General features: G+C 38.3%; 1 protein-coding gene across 8 annotated transcripts; it reads right to left on the reverse strand.

Annotated features, from left to right (window-relative positions):
- Positions 1 to 315: 315 nt before the first annotated feature.
- On the reverse strand, positions 316 to 21,615 carry LOC148025292 (uncharacterized). Of its 8 annotated transcripts, XM_087692315.1 has the most exons (8): positions 21,309 to 21,615; positions 21,160 to 21,225; positions 20,870 to 21,017; positions 19,624 to 19,692; positions 19,296 to 19,406; positions 19,150 to 19,217; positions 18,134 to 19,045; positions 15,708 to 18,006 (listed from the first exon to the last, which is right to left on the reverse strand). In XM_087692315.1, exons 3-5 carry the CDS (start codon positions 20,995 to 20,997, stop codon positions 19,349 to 19,351), a joined length of 255 nt encoding a protein of 84 aa, XP_087548441.1. In that variant the 5' UTR covers positions 20,998 to 21,017; positions 21,160 to 21,225; positions 21,309 to 21,615; the 3' UTR covers positions 15,708 to 18,006; positions 18,134 to 19,045; positions 19,150 to 19,217; positions 19,296 to 19,348. The 8 variants fall into 8 exon arrangements, with proteins under 8 accessions (XP_087548443.1, XP_087548446.1, XP_087548442.1 ...); XM_087692317.1 differs by lacking the exon at positions 15,708 to 18,006 and adding an exon at positions 316 to 660 and having other exon boundaries at positions 19,296 to 19,380; positions 20,870 to 21,615; XM_087692322.1 differs by having other exon boundaries at positions 19,296 to 19,380; positions 19,632 to 19,692; positions 20,870 to 21,615.
- Between the last annotated feature and the right edge of the window lie 82 nt (positions 21,616 to 21,697).

Here is a 21,697-nt window from a genome sequence, read left to right on the forward strand (position 1 = left end):
CCTTCCACCATGGAGCCCTTAGGCCTTGCCTTGAGCCTTCATGAAGCATTCAAGAATGAAGATCCAACTAGTGTGTATTATGCCCACTATAGATCATTGATCCATGAAGTGTACTAGTAAATAGACTTGAATGGTAATGATGCAAGTAGAAAATACTTCAATGGAGTTTTTATTTGTTGAATCTATGGAGGGGTTTTCCTTGTATGATATCCATTTCATAAGTTGGCCAAGCTTGTTTATCACACTGAGTCGGCCTTTGAAGTTAGGGGCCTTGTGATCCCAATTGGTAGAATATATTAATTAGAAGTACACATTTTTCAAAATAAGAAAAAGATCAAGTAATGACAAGTTATGAATGCAATTAACTCTAGATTTACATGAGTGTATACCTAATACATCTTGTGCAAGTCATGACACTTCAAACCACCTAGTCAATTTTCTTTCATGAAGGCCCCATGCAAATTTTGCAATAGTCCATTTAGCTTGCGAATCTTTGAGATAATGCTCTTTGCCTTCTATTCGTCTACAATTAATATTCTTGCATGGTGTTCACCTCCGGTAGACCTTCACAAGCTAGAATGCCTCTAGGGTATTCACCCCCCATAGGTCTTTATGAGTAGCCATCGAAACTTTGAGTCCCCTTGATCCTATGAGGTTCTCCTGCAAGAGATTTCCAATGTTGTTAAACATGTACATGGATCAAGAATGTGGTTGTTCAACAAGGACTCCCGATATGGTCATGTGTACAATATACAAAACATTTTCATTCTATTTAACGATACCTCATCACCTTGCATCCACAAGGCCTTCTAATATGTTGTTATCATGTGTTTTGGTGGTCTTCCAAGAAAGCCAAAGAAAAAATCATGTGCCTCTAGAAAAAAATACTCCATGACCTTCATAGATCATCTTCTTCAAATTATACAAGCTTCATGCATTTTAGATTGGTCCACACACAAAGCACCCATGATAGTTGCTTACTATAAGACGTGTACAATTTAAAAGCTTAGTACATCATATTCCAAACAATTAAAAAACTATGGCTAATTAACATGAACTATTTAAGCACAAGGCATATCCCTTAAGTTTGGTTGATAAGAAGCCAACTTAATCATCTCCTCAATATTTAGAGGCAAATACAATGCAATCGATTTCACATTTTTTTACATAGTTTTTTACTTTGTATTCACTTTTACTTCATCCCTATCATCTAAGCATAAATATTCTTAATTCATGAACTTTACTATTGATCAGTACATATTTAAAGGGCATACCTATACCATGTTATTTTTAGTCTTTAACTAAGATTTTAGCATAGCTAAAAGTTTATTCATTGTATCCATATAAGATAGCCCATCATACATCCTAGATATGCATTCATCAACTTTCAGCAAGCCATGCTTTCTCTTGTCTTTTTGCATTTTTGCAATCCTTTTTAAGGTCTCGAGCCTTTGAAAACGTAGGGCTTCTCATTGAAAATGCAATAAACCTTGTAAAAAAGGCATATATACTTTACTACGTGAGGCAAAAGCTTTTTCACTTACACGCCATCATAGTCTTACTTTACAATAGTATCTCTTGAAACTCAATTCTCGAGAATCTTTGAACTCTTTTACATTTAGCGGCAAAGGATAATCTCTCAATATATCATGTTTCTTCTCGGTGCTGCGAGAAGCACTGTAACTAGGATTCTCCATCACCAAAGAGAGAGAGAGAGAGAGAGAGAGAGAGAGAGAGAGAGAGAGAGAGAGAGAGAGAGCAAGCTATGGAGCTACCTACTGCAATAGGTCTAAACAGTGAGCCTATTTTTGGGGGGCATAGAGAGAGAGAGAGAGAGTGTGTGTGTGTGTGTGTGTGTGTGTGTGTATGTGTGTGTGTGTGTGTGTGCTATGAACATGAGCAGGCCATGTATATAGCTTTTCGATGGAGAGAGCTCGAGTAAGTTACTCGTGCATATATGTGTGCATCACATGGGTTCAAAATAAGGTATTTTTAAAATACCATTTTTATGTATTTTTTACATACAGAGGGATGTAATATAAAGGATTTATTTACAGATTGAATAGAAAATGCTTATGTTTTATTCATGAAAAATTCATAGATAAGGATATTTCTAAATAGGCCTTGAATGCACGTGATGTAGAGGATATACATGTAGTAACTACCTTGAGAGAGAGAGAGAGAGAGAGAGAGAGAGAGAGAGAGAGAGAGAGAGAGAGAGAGAGAAAGCTATAATGATTTTTGTTGTGATAGTAAAGAGAAGAGAGAAAGAGAGATGCTAAGTCCTAACCTTGACCCCTCTCTCCAACCCCGCCACATCCGCAACCAGTTCCAATGGCCATTAATAGGGAGCCATGGCACTTCAATCCTTAAGTTTAAATATTTTAATCCTTCCATTTCTTCAAAAAAAAAATCTTCTACCCAATGGGATCATAGCATAGTGATTGGTGCGTGGGTTGAGCTTCACCAAAGACAATCATCAAGCAACAAAAAATTGGTTTTATTCTAAACACAATTCACCAAAGGCATGTGGTTTTGTGAAACCAAACCGTTCTTTCAACCTAGTACTTTCATTGTCTCATTAATTGATGTTAAACTTTGAAGATGTTGCATGGACCACCTTCAATGCCTCACTTTTGCATAGAAACTACCCTTCAACAACTCTCCCAAATCTTCCCTCTCCATTTTAAGATCTTTGTTCCTGAGTACTCTAAACCACATCAACATTGCAAGCGTGGATCATTGCTTGTAACTCGATTGTGTACATGGCTGGCCATAAACATCTATATCATCTCCATATTGATCTAAATATGAGTATGAATCCATTTGCAAGAGAAACCACGTGTCTATTAACACATCAAGTGCATTGGAGACAATGAGATCAAAGGGTAGAAAGAATATCATTATATGGACTTATGGCAAGTTGTATCCTGTGGATCCCATAACAAGAAGCACCCCTCCATTCTCATCATATTCCTTCTTGTTTTGCTAAGGTTTCTTAGAGACAACAACCAAGGGATTCTAGCTTATACACAAAATCTAGGAGGCCATTCAAACATTTTGGAGCTACGAAACCAGTGGTTGCTCTAAGAGAGAGTTATAATGATGAAACAATCGAAAGGAGAGCCAAGGAAAAACAAGGAGGCTCGAAACCTAGCTACATCCAGCCAAGCAAAAGGAAATGATCCTTGGGTGGCATGAAAGATAGAGAAGTCTCAAGAATATCAAGACTCTCAAGCTTAGAAGCAGAGGTTGTAGGAGAAGAATAACAACAATACAGTAATAGTTGGTGACTCACTTTAAACTACTTATATTATTATATTCTATGTGTCGAGAGCATCAAGTCCAAAGTAATTGTCATTCTGTGAATGTGTTATGAATCAAGTCTCATATGTGTGACTTTGTTATTGTAACCAACAAGGCCATTCTTCATTAAGACAAAGCAACGAGAAACATGGAAAAAGCATCGAAAATCTATAGCAATATCATTTCTCCCAAAGTATAAGGAGCATGTTGACCCAGAAGAGGTTTAAGAAAGCCAAGGAGCGATGTGTTGAAAAGTTAATGCATGGGTCTTGTCTAGACAAAGAGGACATCCAAAGCACCTTAAATAGGGTGGGGATTAGTAGACAAAGCTATACCTAATCCTTCAAAGTTATGAAAGAGACATTGAAGAAGAGAAGGGTCAAGGGGTCGTTGCTTCCAAAGCCATCTTCAGTTTCAATAAACAAGGCATAGCATCAACTAGTGAGTCTTGGAAATCCTTGGTGAGCCCTTTCACATCATAGACAGCTATCATGGAAAGAAAAGAGCAATAAACTATGACAACTGTAACAACATTTTCTTTGACGTGAGGACATTATAAAGAGCAATGATTAGGTTTTATATGTTAGAGCATACAAAAGCATATGGGGTTGTCATTTTTATTATCAAGCTGGATGACATTGAGATTATGAAGGGCAAGAAAATGGAGAGAATTTCTATCACCTTGATAAATAGGACTCTTCAGTCACGTATCGAGGGGATTGAAGGCTCACATGACTCACTGCACTTTTGTGTGCAATCAGAGCAAGATATCTGAAGATTTTGATGTTAATACTAGGTGTTTTAACAAACTTCTATGCCCGAGGTAATAAGTGGTCACCAATTAGGGGAGAAACTAAGCATTGAAGGGTTTGGACAATATAAAGTGGAGTGGCACATGGCCACATATTTAAAGACACTAAAGTGCATGTATAATGTGTCAAACGGTACCATTGCTAAGAGTCCTTGCATTTATTTCATGGCCATGGCCACGGAGTGCAATGCTACTTGTTGGAACAAGGCACCCAATAGACACACCAAATATTCAAACTTTCAAGCCATTCTAGATATCTCTTTAACACACATCCACATGTGCACATTGCATGCCTTGTGAAAGAGAATGAGAGTGCCTAGGTGGTGTGCACAAAGAATGAGATGTGTATAGCAGTAGAGAGTGGAGAGAGAGTAGAGACTTGAGTTGGGTGTGTACCAATGTGGTACACATGAATAAAATAATGTATTTATATTAGGGTCAATCACATGTACAAGTAAATTTATACACATGAGTAAGAGTAAAATGACCTTTACACCCAACAACCTCCCACTTAAAGGTCCTTAGTGAACCTTTAACCAACTTCGACTAGTCAAATGCAATGCTCATATTGAGCCTTTGAAAGACTCTTAGTGAGAACATCTGCAAGGTTATCTTGTGTTATGGTCTTAGTCAATGTGATTAGACCACCATCCAGAACCTGTCTGCACATCAATATGTTTGGTACATGCATAAAACATGGCATTCTTAGCTAGGCATACAGCACTCTAGCTATCACATCCAAGTACAGGTGTTTTGGTGGGCAGTCCAAAATCCTTGACCAAACGACCAAGCCAAATAGCTTCTTTCGAAGCTTCAGTGGCACTGAAATATATTCAACCTCAATGGTAGAAAGTCCTACTATTTTTTATAATCTAGAGCACTAAGAAATGGCCCCACTAGTTAAGGTAAATACTAAATATGTACCCGCTAGTAGACTTGCAAGTATCCAAGTCACCTACCATGTCTACATCACAATATCCCTACAGATCTAACATACCCTTTCCATAGCAAATACATTTTCTTTGTGTGGCTTTAAGGTATCGGAAGATGCATTTCACTGCTTCCCAATGTGCTTTGCCAAGATTTGACATAAACCTGCTCACAATTTCCACTATATGAGCAACATCAAGTCTAGTGGCAACCATAGCATACATGAGTGACCCACAAGCTGAAGCATAAGGAACACCCTTCATAGAGCTAGATGCCTTATCATCTTTTGGGCAATCTACTTTGTTAATTTTAAGGTATAACAGTTGCTACTCTTTATCTCTCGTCACATGCATGTCCAAAATGTGTTCTGCTACACGCAAGTGCTTCATGGAAAAGATTGAATTCAGTTGTCTTTTTAGTGCATTAATGTGGCTTTTATGCTTACAAGCAATAAGCATATCATCCACATAAAGCACAAGCATTATAAGGCTTCCATCATTGGCCTTCTTTATATATAAGTAGTTATCTACATTACTTCTTTTGTGAGAGCACGATGGCATCAAATTTTTTATACTACTATCTAGGAGCCTGTTTTAAACCATACAAGCTTCTCTTAAGACTCCACACCAAGTGCTCCTTTCGTGGCATAACAAAGCCCTCTGGTTGTTTCGTATACAACTCTTCTTCTAAATCACCATGCAGGAATGCAATTCTAACATCTATCTAATCAAGTTCAAGATCCAGAGTTGCTACAATAGTAAACAATACCCGAAGAGTAGTCATTTTGACATGTGAAAACACTTCCTCAAACTCGATCCCCTCTTTCTGTGTATAATCCTTAGCCACAAGCATGGCTTTGTATTTGGGTTTTCCGTCCATACACTTGATTTTATATACCCATTTGCTAGGAATAGCTTTCCTATCTTTGGGGAATGGAACCAAATCCCAAGCATCATTCTGATACAAAAATTTCATTTCTTCCTATAGAGCTAGCTCCCACTTTTTCTTCAACTCACATGATAATGCCTCTTTATATGTGAAAGGCTTACCCTCATTTGTGAGTAAAATACAATCCACATAGGGATCAATCCTCTATATAGGACTCTCCCACTTTTTCTTTAACTCACATGATAATGCCTCTTTATATGTGAAAGGCTTACCCTCATTTGTGAGTAAAATACAATCCAAAGAGGGATCAAACCTCTATATAGGACTCTTGACACGTATAGACCTTCTCACTCAATGATCTGTGTTATTAGACAATGGATCTACATCCAAAGAAATATCAATGGCCTCATTATTTGGCTTCTTAACTACATTTTCAAGTTGTATTTCATTTTGAAGTTGTTGTAATTCATTTTCAAGCTACTTTAATGCATTTTTGGCATGTTGATTCTATTGCCCAAGCTGATTTTCAGCATCCCTTTGTTGCCCATTGTCATTTGACTCAATAATGATATGTTGATTATCAAAACTAGCATCAAATGGAACTAAATTTTCAGTGAGCTAATGGCAATCCAAGTGGCTAATCATGCTAAAATTTTACTTTTTTTTTTTCTAAATCACTAGATGTTGCATTTTTCAACAGCTTTGACTCATTAAATACCACATCTCAGTTGCGTAGTATCTCATACTTGAAACCCAAACTCTATAACCCATTTCACCTTCATCTCCATAGCCCATGACTATGCCTCTGTGGGATTTCATGTCAAGTTTGGTTATACTATCAACAGGTACATGTACATAGCATTCGTAACCAAAGACCCTTAAATGGTCATATGAAGCAATTTTGCCAGACCAAACCTCTTCAAGGATGCCACTTTCAAGTGCACGATATGGAGATCGGTTGCAAATATGCACCATGGTTTTAAGTGCCTCCCCCCAAAACAATTGCGAGAGATTAGCTATGGATAACATTCACTGAATCTTCTAACATGAAGTGTGATTCATATGCTCAGTCATACCATTAGATGACAGATTATAAGCAGCTGTAAGCTCTCGTTTAATTCCATTGGCATCACAAAACTTATTGAATCTTTCATATACATACTCTCTCCCATTGTCTATTCTTGTACATTTTAATTTTAAACCCTTTTGAGTACTAACAAAGGCATAAAACCTTTTAAAGGTGTCCAATGCCTCCCTTTTCTACTTAAGCAAGTAAACCCATAGCTTTCTAGAATGGTCATCAATAAAAGACACAAAATAATAGAGACCACTGAGTTTTTATTGGCATGGTATATACATCAAAATGAACTAAATCCAAAATACATGCCTTCCTAGAGGCTCCATGAAAGTAGGAACTCTTTACTTGTTTCTCCAAAACACAATAAGCACAAAAATAAAGCTGAGTTTTTCACGTCAACTCTTTCAAGTGAAGAAAGTGCATGTAAGCCATTTTGGCCCATGTGTCCAACATGATTATGCCATAGCTCCATGTGTTACTACACTTTTGCAACTACAACAAACTCTCCAAGAAGTGCCTTGCAATGAAGATAATAGAGAGTTCCCTCTTTACCGCCTCTAGTGACTTACATGGATCATTTATGCATCTTCCATATTCCACCACCAATAACCCTTGTTGTCTAATTGTCCAACAAAAAGCAAGCTCTTCTTAATGCGAGATACATACCTAACATCATAAAGAATTAATTCCTAGCCATTTCATGGAGCCAGGTGTATAGTACCTACTCCTTCAATATGGCATGCATAATTATTCCCTAGGTAAACTTTCCCAAGGTTACCTCTGCTACATAAGAAGAAAAACACTCCAAAGATGGAGTTACATGAAATCAAGCACCACTGTCAACAATCCAAGATTGTGACAAACCATCATGAATAGACAACCAAGCATCTATCGCATTCCTTTTAGTGATATGCATGTTTTCCACCATTGTCATAACATGTGGATCTAAAGATGTAATCAACAAATCAGCATCTTTATCTTCTTCTACCTTCTCAATAACAACATTAGATACAAAATTTGACTTCTCTATTTCTTTAAGGGTAGAGCTATCATCCTTCTCATTCTTTTTGTCTTTTGCATTAGCCTACTTCTTGCATTCTGGCTCCTTTTTATAGTATTTGCAAATAAGCTTTCCATGCCCTTAGCATCTACACTACTAGCAAGTGATATCTTGTTTTTCCTTACTTTTACTGTAATTTTTGTGCTTATTTACAACATTGGACCTCTTTTCAGTTCATCCTCTTACATTATAAGTTGATCCATTGTTTTCCCCACTTGCTTGCGTCTAACCTTCTCATTGAGAATAGAACCACACATACCATCAAATGTCAAGTTAGGGTTGTTGCTCAATGACACAACCAATGCTTCCCATGAATTTGGCAAAGTCATGAGCAATAAGATAGCTCTTAGCTTAGGATCAAAAGCCGGGAAGCACGAATCTTGTAACTGAGTCAAAATACCAATGAAAGCACTTAAATGCTCTTAGGTAGGTTTAGACTCATCAAGCTTCGTTGACCAACTTTCACATAAGATGGATCTAATTGACAGGAGTTGTATTCTCATACGTAGCATTGAGTTTCTCCCAAACTGTATATGCAGTGGTAAGTCCCTTGATATCAACCAAGATATCATCTGGGACTGTCATTTTGACATAAGTGACGGCTTTCTTAGTCATTTTAGCCCAATCCTCATCTGAAAAAGCAACATGTTTATGTTCTTCCAAAGCATCATCACAATCCTTTAGAAAAAGTATACCCTACATATGATATTTCCAAATATCAAAGCCATTTCTTTCAATTTTGCGAATCTCAAAAAGATTCTTTGTATCAAATATAGATGCACTGCTGCCAATCCTTTTTAGCAATAAAAACTACAATAAAATGTTGAATTCTTTCAATCAATAGTAAGATTGTTTAATATAACAGCAAGTTCGCAAACTTACACTTCTAAAAGTACCCAAGAAGCAGAGTGCTGATTACAATATCATATACATGAACCAAATCTGATACATATACAGAAAAGATACCTCCCACTTCAATAATGCATCACCATAATGCCCAAATGCAATAACCCAAGTATTGTATGTACCACTATTTCACTGCACAATGAGCATTTAGCAATACACGTACCAAGAGAATATGCCATTTTATAACATTTAATACATCTCAAGTCCAAAATTTCTCCCACTCACCAGGAGTGAATTTGTTGTAATTTCATTGTCAAAGCACAAATTAACTCAAAATGCATCACTAATGCAAAAAGCCCCAAAATTTGTATAATAAAACTATCCCAATTGCATTAATAAATTATCTGGAGTATCAAATATAGACAAATATTGCAAAAATTTTACAAATTCAACAAAACCCCCAAATTTTGGAATCCAAAAGTGCATAAATTTCAATGAAATTAAATCATTAGAGCAAGTTTTCACTTGTACATGAAAAGCCCCAAAACTTTTGGAGCAAATGCGCACAATGTCTACAATTTTTGGATCAAATGACTCTGTTTGGCATAAATAGCATCAAATCTTGGAAGAGCCCTAAATTTCCAGACACAAATCTGCACAATTCTACAAATTGTGCTTGCACCAATAAACCCCCATCAATGAGCAAGGGATTTGCTACAAAAAATAATTTAAAAATGAACAAAAAATGCCTAAAATATCTCGCAATGTTGTTGTGCCCTTCTAACAGCCTCCCATGACATACACCTGCCTGTCGATAGTCACAACCTACAGTCTCGCAAGTCACACTGATGCCACCTAGTCAAAACTGACATATCAACTACCTAAAACACTATCGCCTACCTAGTCGAGACTTGACATGTCGTAGCTAACCAATACTTCATACCGACTACTGTTGACTAACTTCAACTTAGTCAAAACAAACACCTACTACCCCTAAACAAGCAAAACAATGATGAGTTGACTCGAGTTGGGTATGTACCAGTATGGTACACACAAAGAATAAAAGAATGCATTTATACTTAGGGTCAATCACATATACAAGTAAATTTATTCGTGAGAGCGGGAGTAAGAGGGCCTTTACACCCAACACCTTGTGAATAATAGTTGAGAAAATCGTGCATTTGTACATTGGATTTGCATGGAAATTACAACCCCAAAAGTCCAAGGATAGTGCTATTAGGGCTATTGAGAGGGTTTTGTCAAACATTGGTCTCCATAGGGGGAAATGTTGTGATTGAGACACATCCTCAGAGATCTAAAAATGAAAATAGTGTTCCCAAGTTACCCTCAATAGGTGATGTTAATGCCAGAAGGTTTTTGGGCTTCCATAGCGAGTTCAAAAAAGATTCTTGCATTCATCACAACCAATGAAAAGTGCTATACAATGCAGCCAAAGACCACAGGGATGATGAAAAAGCAAGGAATAGAAAGGCTGAAGTCTAGGAGGCATTGGACATAGTATTCATGTATTGTGATAAAACACCTTGGTCCATTGAGTATCTCCCAGCCTTTAAGATGGCCCTCAACAAATTCAAAACCTCCATGAAGGATGCCTAGGGAGAAAACAATTTCATATACTATATGGTAAGGAAGTTCATTTGATTTAAACAAAGTTTTTGGTAAAAGGAAAAGAAAATATGAAGCTTCAATGACACCTATAAAAGGGGTCACTACCAAGCAATATGGAGCCCTTCCTCTCTAAAGGAGATGCTTTTTTCGCTTGGTAGTGACCCTCCCTAGAAATGAGATACCCAACATTGCAACTCATTGAATTCAAGGTAGATGATGAAAAGGAGTCACTACCATGAGAAATGGAAACTTTCCTCACTAATGCATGGGCCCATTTTGCTTAGTTCTGACTCTCTTTGGGAATCAAGTACACTACACTCAAACTCACTCCGTTCAAGGTAGACAATAAGTAAATGACACAAATAGACTTTTGCTTTAGAGGCTAATCACATACTTTTGAGAAGGCAAATCTAAGAATTGCAGTGAACATCTATAAATAGGGGCAAAGATCATGTATGCAAGGTCTAGGCAATTAATTTTATGAGTTATTATAGAGATATTGTAGGTATATAGTGATTTACTGCAATCTCAGGTATCTTATGCCCAACAAGGCTTACCCAAGATACACATCTTAAGTCGAGAGATCATCTTGAGTTTACCTACAAGAGTAGATGTAAAGAGCATGACCTTGGGCAATTTTTTTAACAAGTTTTGCATGTACTTTGGTCTCTACTTGCAAGAGAGCAAGATTTTTGTATCAAAAAGAGAGTTTTGGGACTTCTTCTTCATTGTATCACAGGGTATTTGCTTGGGATTACTAAGATCATTGTATCTTAAGGTCCTTGTATCTATATTGAGATCTAGCCTTTGGCTTAAAAAGTTTACTATACTTGCCAAAGATTTTCATTGATAGAAAGGGTTCGCTTTAGTCACTCTCCCTTGTCTCCTGTCTTGTCCCTTTATTTGATTCACCATGGTTACATTAAGATAAAGACCAGCCAAATGTCTTCTACATAGTCTATGGTGCAAGATTGGAGGAAATCATGAAACCCACAACTTCATGCGAACATATGAGTTGATACAGTGTGAGGAGGTCATATTTAGGACCTTATAGGATATTGTTTCCAAGATGAAGAGGTTTAATGGCAATAACCTCTCAAGGTTTTTGTGAGTATGAAGAGAAATTGGAGTAAAAATATCCCATTGAGTGAGATGTCCAAATTCAACAAAAAAGTGTCTTATGAAGCTATGAATGCGTATCCAAACTCTATATAGGAACATGGTTTGACATGGGCTTGTTTCAAGAAGGCCCTAAAAGACAAGTTTTCTTGAGGATGCGGACCAAGTAACCAAGTGCTCTTTCTTAGAATGGGTCATGAAACCTAGCAAGTGTTTTTCTATTGCCAAGCAAAGGGAGTTCAAGCAAAAATATGAGCAGTTGAGCAATACTAAGTAGCTTTTTCTTCTTCCCAAGAAGGTTCTATTTATCCTTAGGCTGCGAATCCTCCATTGCAAATGTAGCTTGAGGAGCTTCTTAAAGATAATTCTATCGAGAATGGACTGAAATTAGATTGAAAATATGTTTAGGATATAGTATTTAAATTGATAAAGAGATATAGATATGCTAATGGAATCATGCACTATTGAAACTCCATCATGACATGAGCCTCTGCCTAGGCCGCAATCTTTAGATTTTTTTCCAGTATCAAGGAAGGACGGTGCCATAGACGAGTTGGTGGAGAAGATGAGATATTTTTGGATTAAAATGGCTAAGATTGATAATCTTGGAGGAGCTAGTCCTTCACGAGCTCCACCTAGAAAAGATTGTGGAAATATGCATTTCGTGTGATAGCCTTGGGCAAGAGCGTGAAGATTGCGAGTCATTTAGAGATGCTAAGAGAAAGAATTTGGTTTTTTGGGATTATGATGAAAAGATATGTGGGACTGAGACAGGTATGCCTATAGCTCCAAAATTCGGTAAAGGTGGAATGAAGAAGATACTTGAGGATATGCCTACACGGTTAGCTTTTATCGTTAGGGATGCTTCGATTTATGGGTTGTAGATTGAGACGAAGTCAAAGGGAAAGAAGATTGTAGAGAAAAAGCAAAAGAGAGATAAAAGCAATACACGTACTTTGGAGAAATCGACTAGAGGGGATGAATAGTCTCCTCCTCTTGCTAGACTTAGCTTTGAGTAGATGATGAGACACACGCAAAAGAAAAGAGTGACTCAAGATGATGCAAACATTATAGATTTAGAAATTCTTTGATGCTGAAAATTGAGATACAGTATGATAACAATCGACAAAAAGAGTTGGATGCTGATTTATTTCAACAAATAGAGTAGAGAGCTGATATATTTCAACCAAAAGAGTTTGTCGATGATGAATTTCAATGTACACCATTTGGGGCTCTTCTCATGCAATTCAAAGAGAAGAGGGCTAATTTATTTCAGTTGAAAGAGTTGGCTACTGCCCATTTGTAGCAAGAGTTGTATTTGACAAAGAATATGACAAAGGCATTATAGGAGAATACTGAAGATGCAAAGATTTTGACTTTTGCTTGAAGATACAGATGCATTAATGGTAGTTACAGATGTAGTATTAGCAGATGAAGCACATGACATGTAGGATGCAAAAGAACATGATGATGCATAGGAAACTATGAAAGAGCTTGCAAATGATATAGAGATTCAAGATGAAAAAGAGCTGAAAGGTAACACAAAGTTTGTGAATGCATATGCTATAAAGTTTGATGATGCAAATATGCTGACTGAATATGTAGATGCTACAAAGTTCAAAGGAATGAATGATACTAAGAAAGAGAATATGGATAATGTCAAGGATAAACATATAATAGAAAATACAAGAGAGACATTGATGGATACATGCTACAGAGGATACATTCATTCGAGATGCAAAGAAAAACAACCTAAGCACACTAAGTGGGTTCATGATGTGGATCTTTGGTCTTGGCATATTTCATGTGATATACAAGTTATTTCAAGCTAAAGGTGTTGTCTTGCATGTATGTACGCCTTATTGGTCGACTATCCAGTGGATGTTTGACCTAGGAGGGCGATATGATTGTTGGAGACTGTAGTGGACAGACAGAGTTGAACTCAAGATGTCAAACTATTTTAATTGGGAGAGTATTAATAGTGACCGACGCATACAGAATGGGATTTGATACCTTGGAAATGATCCTACAAAGTTTGGTTGACACCCAAGTTTGTATGCAGGAGATATAGAGTCAGGGATGTCGATATCTGGCTAGGATTGCATGTTGTAATGCACAGTTGCAGGTTGCGTAGAAAATTTTTGGAGCTGAAATCTTTGGAATTTGGTCTAGGTGTCTTCAGCAATCTTCCACATCACGAGTAGGACTACAATTTTTCTCTTTAAATCTTGGTGATCCGAGTTATGGTTCAAAAGATACAAACAGTTTTCAACAAGGTGGTCTTGTAGAATAGTTTTCTAGATAGGATAAGGCTGGGTCTGGTGGATGTAAATTATTGCATGTGACATATGCTTTGACAAATATGTTTGAGATTGACACGAGGGTACCAAGGATAGGAAAGAGGATCAAAATATGCGAGGCCAAGCCTTCAGATATGGATTTAGATTTATGCAGACACGAGTCATGTCCCACCTCTTTGTCAGTGACGTGGCATACAACACTGATGAGAAGTCCCTCCGCAAGGCCTTCCAAGCACACATCAAGGTTATCAATTGTCGTGTCATCACGGACTGCGAGATGAACAAGTCGAAGGGCTTCATCTTTGTCACCTTCCTTGAGGATGCTCAAGTAGAGGTCACACTACCAAAAATGAATAATCAATTCTTGGATGGGTATGTGATTAGGGTGAACCACACGACGCCTCACCCATGCCGTTGGCTCCCCCTCCCCCACCACTTGGCTTGTCCTTGGTATCAAACTTGTTGCAGGCACCATTAGAGGTTTGAGGCTCCATCCCATCTCCAATTGCTTCGATTCCTCAAAATGCAAGCATGGCATATGCTTCTCCTACACCATGGAGCTGTTTTTGCAAGGGTTCCCAAAAGGGAATAGTTTTCTGGAAGGTGCCTACTAGCCAAAAAATGAGGCCACATTGGGGGTTTTTTTAAAAAAACCCCACCTTCCTTTTAAAATATTGTTCAAAAAGCACAAGATATGTCGCCTCTTTCAACCCAGCGAACGACTAAGACCAACATCATGCTCCTCCTCTTCTTGCCTTCACTGCAGCACCAAATCTATTGCCTCTTTCAACACAACTAACCAACAACTTACTCCTCTTATCATCTTCACTTTAGCATTGTCAACACTCTCCTACAAGCTTTTCCCTTGCACTTTGTGACTCATGCTATGGCCCTTCGAATAGCAAATTCTGCTTTCGCTTTCTCCCTACGCTTCAGCAATGATAGAGGGGAGGTCGGCATGGTTGGCAATAAGGTATTCACAACAAAATGGTAGTCCAACAGATCTACAATTCAAAAGGCCTTGTGGTAGCCACCCATTACAAGCATAACAAAGCTAGAGTTGTGCATAAAATGGTCTGCTCTTAATTAGAGTCTTTGTGAAGCCTTTCATCCATCACATCCAAGAGCTTTCCTGACTAAGATAAGATCCAAGCCTAGGACATAAGGCTATCCCTCTCAAACTCCTTCATAGGTGACACTATCACCTAAATAGGGCATCTACGTGACAAAATAACTAGCACAAAAACTCAAAATCAGAGTTGTCACTTTTCTTTGAAAGTACTCCATTCCCACCATACTCAAGAGCAACATAGCACATAGTCCCTTGCATGCTAGTTATGCTACTGGCATCCTTGCTAACCAACTCACCACTTTAGCTCAAAACTCCACTCCATTGATATGCTTCACTCTTGCATATGGTCAGCAAAAACCATGCTATGGTGACAAATCACAAGAAGTCTGGGATGCAGAATCATACTTCAATCTTGTATGGTCAGGCACGACTCTTTGACAGTTATAATGACTGAAAACAAAATCACAAACATATTTCAGCAAACATTTCTATCATTTTTAGAAACACACAACCGGAATGAAAATTGGATGCATATGCCAGAGCATCAATTAAATGATGGGATGCCCCTTAGGGAAAAAATCTTGGCAGTAAGTATTCTAATATGAATTGCAACTTACAAGGCTCAAGAGATAAGCTATTCAATTATAAATAATAAAATCCATAATACATATGCCAAAAATCATAAATGATAAAACAATGAACAATGAGCTAAACTTTAAAGTCTAAGCTAAAACAACATGCCTATGGTACCATTACCAAAAAACTTAAAAGATTACAAATATGAAATTGAAGTCTAATCTTTGAAAGAACATACTCATTGTCCCAAAAAATACTGAAAATATAAAGTCTAATCTCTAGACAGAAGCAAAATGCGACATGTCAAAATAGCCCAAAGGACAACTGCAAGACTACAAGACTCAAGTACAAATATAATATCGGCATGGCACAACTGTCAACATCCCAAGTATCACACTATCATCAATGATCATAATATCATATATAATGTAAATGTGTCATGTATCATGAGACTCATGATAAGTAAACTAAATCAAAGATCATGATTATGATCTGAGGCTGCTCTAGCCACTCCTGAAGTACCAGCCTCATCATCATATGTACCATGAATTGTTGCATCTCCCTCAACATCAACATATGTTTCCTCTTCTTGCTGCATCTCCCACTCTGTGAATGGATCAGGCTTTGTTGTCATACTGTTACATAACATCCTCAAATTAGCACTAACGAATACTAGATCGTTTGCTCTCTCCATACCAAGACGGTTCCTCTTCTTTGAAGCAATGTGAGCATATATACTCCACAATTGCTCCAAACAAGAGCTAACTGATTGACTCAAAATACGGATGGCTAGTTACAACTCAAGACCATCCGAACCATAGTCCTCCCACCATAAAGCTACCCCAATCTTACAGCGATCCTTCTGTGCATCCCCACAACCAAAAGAACCCCGAAAGGTCCTATAACATGAAAGCTAATCTCTGATCTTTCGTCTAGTGCCATAATCAAGCACTAGACGAGACAATATAAGTCTCCATGCATCCATAACCTCGATGTCATTCTTCTGACCCTTGCCCTGAAACTCAAGATCCACAACAAATACAGTTGCATGCATGGGTGAACTATAAAAGTTTCACCTTGTCACAACTAAATTGTGTATTTTCTTATGCGCCTCATCATTTGATGTCAATTCCTGCAACTTTTCATTCAACCTATCCATAGTCTCATATACCTTGCCAATGCAAGGTTGCATAGCATCCATAACCCTCAATAAATGTACAATGGGTGATACCATAGCATCTATCCGCTTTACATCATCCCAAAAAGTGAAGTTATTTGCTTTTTCCAAGCATAAGATACCTGTAGAAATATCTATCAATGTTGATGAGGTAAACTCATCAGTAAGAAATAACTGCCTCAAGATATCACTGCATTCTCTTAACCTGCCTAGCATCAAGAAATTAAAGGCAAATCTGGCATCAAAGTATTTTAAAAGTGTCTTCTTCGACTGCAAAGAAAAATAATGGCAAAAAAACTAGTGATTCAAAATAAAGCTAATCATTTGAGCTCCTTGCTCTATGACAAGTACAATCCATAACAGGTTATCAATATCCTTTAGTAGGTTGTTCAAGCAATGAGCCATACAATATAAAACTGTGATATGTGGATAATATCCCTGAATAATAGCACATGCTGCCCTATTTGCAAGCTCTCCATCTGCAACAAATCCCACAATATGCTCTGGGCCAATAAGCTCAACCCTTGTAACCCACTCTGTTGCAATTACATCTACTGAATTTCCTGTCCCTGATACATCATGTGAAGATATAAAATACATTTCCCCACCGGAATAAGCAACCATACCATGAATGGATCGCTTGCATGTATCACTCCAACCATCAGCAATCAAGAAAACTCCATTTTTAGCCCACATGCTCTTTCTAGTCACTGTTGCTCGCTCAATAAGGCACTTTTCCTTGTCGAGCAAAGTGGTGCGTAAGGTCTCTGATGACAGAGGTACATACGAAGGGTCATATTCACCAATCTTCTTACACATCAATTTAAAATACTCTAACCTAGCTGCACGAAATTGAATATGATCATGATAAAAAAGCATGCCACTGATGTATTCACATCTTCCTTCTTCTTGGGATCCCAACTAACATCAAGTGTGCTTTGTCTACGTGCAACGTGTAGCGTTGATGCCATGGCTGATGCAATGCCTGCAGTAGGTGTGGAGGTCGCACTTCCTGATACTAACCCTGCTTTAGATACATCTGATGGGAATGGTGTCACAAAAGTTGCAGGGTCAACTGCAACACGTCGTGGTCTAGATGCAAGATAAGCTTGTTGACCTACTACACGGTCACAAAGCTCCCTTTGCTTCTCCAAGGTCACATTCGGACAAAACTGCACCTTTGAATTTGGCTCATGTAAGAGATGAGCTCGGACCTGATTATGCATAAATATTAAAATAAAACAAGTGACAATTGGTAGTCCAAATTCTAATATTTAAGTAACTTTGAAAAATTAAAATCAATAAAATTTTGAAATACAAATACTCGGCTCAATGGATTACCTTGTTTGCTCCACTAGTTCGCTTGTATGGGCAAAGCTTGCAAGTCCATGGTCGAGATCCTCCACCACTCAAAAGGCGGTCAGCATTTACTTCTTCCCACCATGACCAATCATCAGACCTTCCTCGACCACCAACCCAACGAGCGGGACGGGAAGATGAAGCCATTTATGATTTTAGGCTGAAAATTGAAGGTTCAAGAGTCCAAAGAAGAAAAAATTGAAGGCTCGAGAGAAGGGAAAAGGCTCAAGAGTCAAGACTCACTCAAGAGTCGAGAGAGAAGGGAAAGGGAGAGAAGGGAGAAGAAGAAGAAAAGAGGAGAACTTGAAACTTGGAAAAGAACTTAGAAGAAAGACTCAAGAGAAAAGGAGAAGAAGGAAGAGAAGCAAGAAGGTTCAAGGAAGAAGGAAGAAGAGAAGGGAGAAGTGAAAAGAAGGTAGAAGGAAGAAGAGAAGGAAGAGAAGGAAGAGAAGAAAGAGAAAGAAGAAGAAGAAAGAGAAGGAAGAGGTTGGAGGTGGGAGGTGGGAGGAGAAAAAAGAGAAAGAAAAAGAAGGAAGAGAGGGAACAGAAGGAAGAGAAGAAAGAAGAAGAAAGAAGAGAAAGAAGGTGGCTACGGGCAGGATGCAGGCGGGAGCAGGATGCAGGCCAGGACTGGAGTCTGGGCGGGAGTAGAACGCGAACTGGGCGCAGGCGGAAGCAGAATGCAGGCGGCCGGGCGCAGGTAAGTTTTGCCATGTGGCGTTCCCTGTCCCGTTTCAGACAAGGAACACAGCAGGGAACGCGCATTCCCTGCTACGTTCCCTGTCTGAAATGGGACAGGGAACGTTCCATCATTTGGAAACGCGGTCCATGATAGATACATGCTGGGGACGGCGATTCTACGCGCCAGGGGGCCGTTCCGGCCGTTTCCTGTCACTATGCATCAAGGGCAACATAGGTTGGTTGCACTGTTGCCCTACAATTTTGAAAGACTTAAAGTTTATTTGAATTCAAAAGGGCATTTCTAATATTAAGGCTACCTGTTGAGCAGTACTTTCAAAGCCAGGAGATTGCATCAAGGGCAACACAGGTTGGTTGCACTATTGCCCTGCAATTTTGAGAGACTTGAAGTTTATTTGAATTCAGAAGAGCAATTCTGATATTACTGTGCTGCTAGGATAAGTACCTGTTTTCATGTAATCTATTCAATGTTGGTTGTTTCTGCTGATCATGCATCCACTAACTTTCCCTTACAATGCTTGGTTGTTGGCCTGCAAACCAGTTGGAAACTTGAGACCTGACAAAAATCACTTACTTCAATATCGACAGAAATCATTTATTGCATCCTCGATGTTTAGAATCCATATGGCAACCCATTCAATGATAGAAACACTTTGCAACAGTATCATGTTTGAACACTGCTACGGGTGCATCATATGGAAGAAGCAGAGAAGCAAACTACTGATCATGTTTTAAAATCGAGAAGCATGTTTTATGCTATGAACATGTTAGACCTCTGTACTTTCTGAATGAAGGCACTATGACAGGAAAAGATGCGAGCTTTGCCATGTGGGTTGAAATATCTGCATCACAATGAAAAAGTTGAGTGTTAGCAACAGCAATGACATAATCACACAAGGGGAAAACAAGATTTATAGCAATTATCTCCTACAAATAGCACAAAATATTCCAACTATTTCCGACAATTGTCCATACTACATGCAGGCTATCTATCATCAGAGCCCAATGTAGCATCAGCTGGTCATATCCCCAAACTTATTGCAGGAAGACATTTTTGGTCCTGGTCTGATTGTGATAGTGAATTTATATAATTACAGAATGCAGATTCTAGACATGATGATGTGATCATGAATTTCCCTATTACAGAATGCAACTTCCAGACATGATCAGATTGTGAAGTACTTTAGCCCTTTGTTTGCAATATCCAATACGTTGCAAGCAGAGGATAATACATTCTGAAAACCAAAATATGAGTGTGTTGCCAAGGTTGCATGTGTCTGCATGACCAAGATAGTACACACAAATAAATCTGATTTTTTGTGTGTGATTTTTACAAATTTTGTATTGTTGACAGGATGAAATTGCATGTATGTAGTGGCTGGGCGCATGCAAGCCCCCCAGCACGAAGGCCAATCTGGTACGAACATAAAAAAACCACTTGCAGTTTAAATTAAACCATTGACAGTTTGCAAAGAAGTGATCGCACATACAACTAGATGGCACAAATGCATGAGCATTCAATGCAGGCATCAAGTGTTGGTGTGAGTGCAAACTGATGAAGACAAACCAAAGTACAAGCAATGATCTACAATAATGGAAGCAAGAACAATTTCTAATGCTAATAAATCAATGAGTCTTATCTGCATGCAACTGTGTGACCATGCATGTCTCACTGTGCAATAAATTCCACAGTTTCCTCCAATTTGTGGGCATGATGACTGACAATCAAGTCAAGCCAAGAATTGTGGAATAAAATTCCATAATGCAAGCTCAGCTTGAAAAGACAAGCAATCAAACTTGTAAAGAAAAGAAAACACCAATCCAGTTTTCATATTCATGCAGAGACCATTGCCGTTTCTAGATGCAACTCTGTAATTAAAAGAGGCAAAGGGGTGGAAGAGAAGATTTCAGAACCTACACCAAGTCTGACATATATGGAGCTACAATGCAATTCACGACCTGACACAAAGTGGAGATGGAGAGACATATCGATGCACAATGAGATAAAGGCACACAGACCTGGCAACAAGAAGAAACACCAATATAGGCACATTTGGAATCCTCAGGCAATGCAACAAATGGCAGTCACCAATCTCCGCCCGCAGGGAAAGGGTGCCATCACCAGCTCGGCAGGAAAACATAGCCATGGCACAGGCGTTAAAAAATTCTGCCCCACAAAGGTGACATTAGCAATTCTAAGCAAAACGCTCAGACTCATTAGCAATGATCATAAGCAGTATATACATTCGTAATTTCAGACAGCATGTTGGATAGAGAGCACCCATTCTTGAGAGAGTACATTGGCTCACCTCTTTTTTCTGTATGATGTTGCTCCAACCTGTCCTTTGTCCATGGCGATGTTCCAATATGTAGCCCTGCGTCAACGAAACTTTGCAACTATCTCAATCAGAGACAATCAATAAATTATGGTATATGTAAATCTAGACGAAGAGCTTACCAAATAGGCAACATCAGATTACTGCACCTCTGTACTTGAGCACTTTCTGGAGTCCGAAAATCCAATATACATGACAAGTTTAACAAAAAGGCAGCACCACTTGCATGCACCTACATACTTGCAAGAGCACCACATGTTGAAGGTATCCATCAACCAGATTTAGTCTTTAGAAAACCTGTTTAATTTTCATTATGTGAAAACCCAAAGTGCACACAGAAAGTGACTTGTCTATATAAAAATTTCAATCAACATGCTCAATTTGAATTCTTTAAACTTCCACACAATGACATCAACAAAAAATCTTGGTTTAAAAAATTATTCTACAAAACAAAAATATTTCCTAATAGAAGTTAAATCAGAGATCAAAATCAAATGTGCAAATAGAGGTA

Source organism: Lygodium microphyllum, chromosome 14 (genome assembly GCF_053477565.2).
Source record: "Lygodium microphyllum isolate KBCC chromosome 14, Lygodium_microphyllum_v1.1.10, whole genome shotgun sequence".
Lineage (NCBI taxonomy): Eukaryota > Viridiplantae > Streptophyta > Polypodiopsida > Schizaeales > Lygodiaceae > Lygodium > Lygodium microphyllum.

Excerpts from the sequence above, each read along its gene's own strand:
- LOC148025292 (XM_087692314.1), bottom strand. The coding sequence starts at position 18,298 with ATGGCTTCATCTTCCCGTCCCGCTCGTTGGGTTGGTGGTCGAGGAAGG. Across the intron at positions 18,007-18,133 it reads GAACTAGTGGAGCAAACAAG|GTCCGAGCTCATCTCTTACA; the intron begins GTAATCCATTGA and ends ATGCATAATCAG.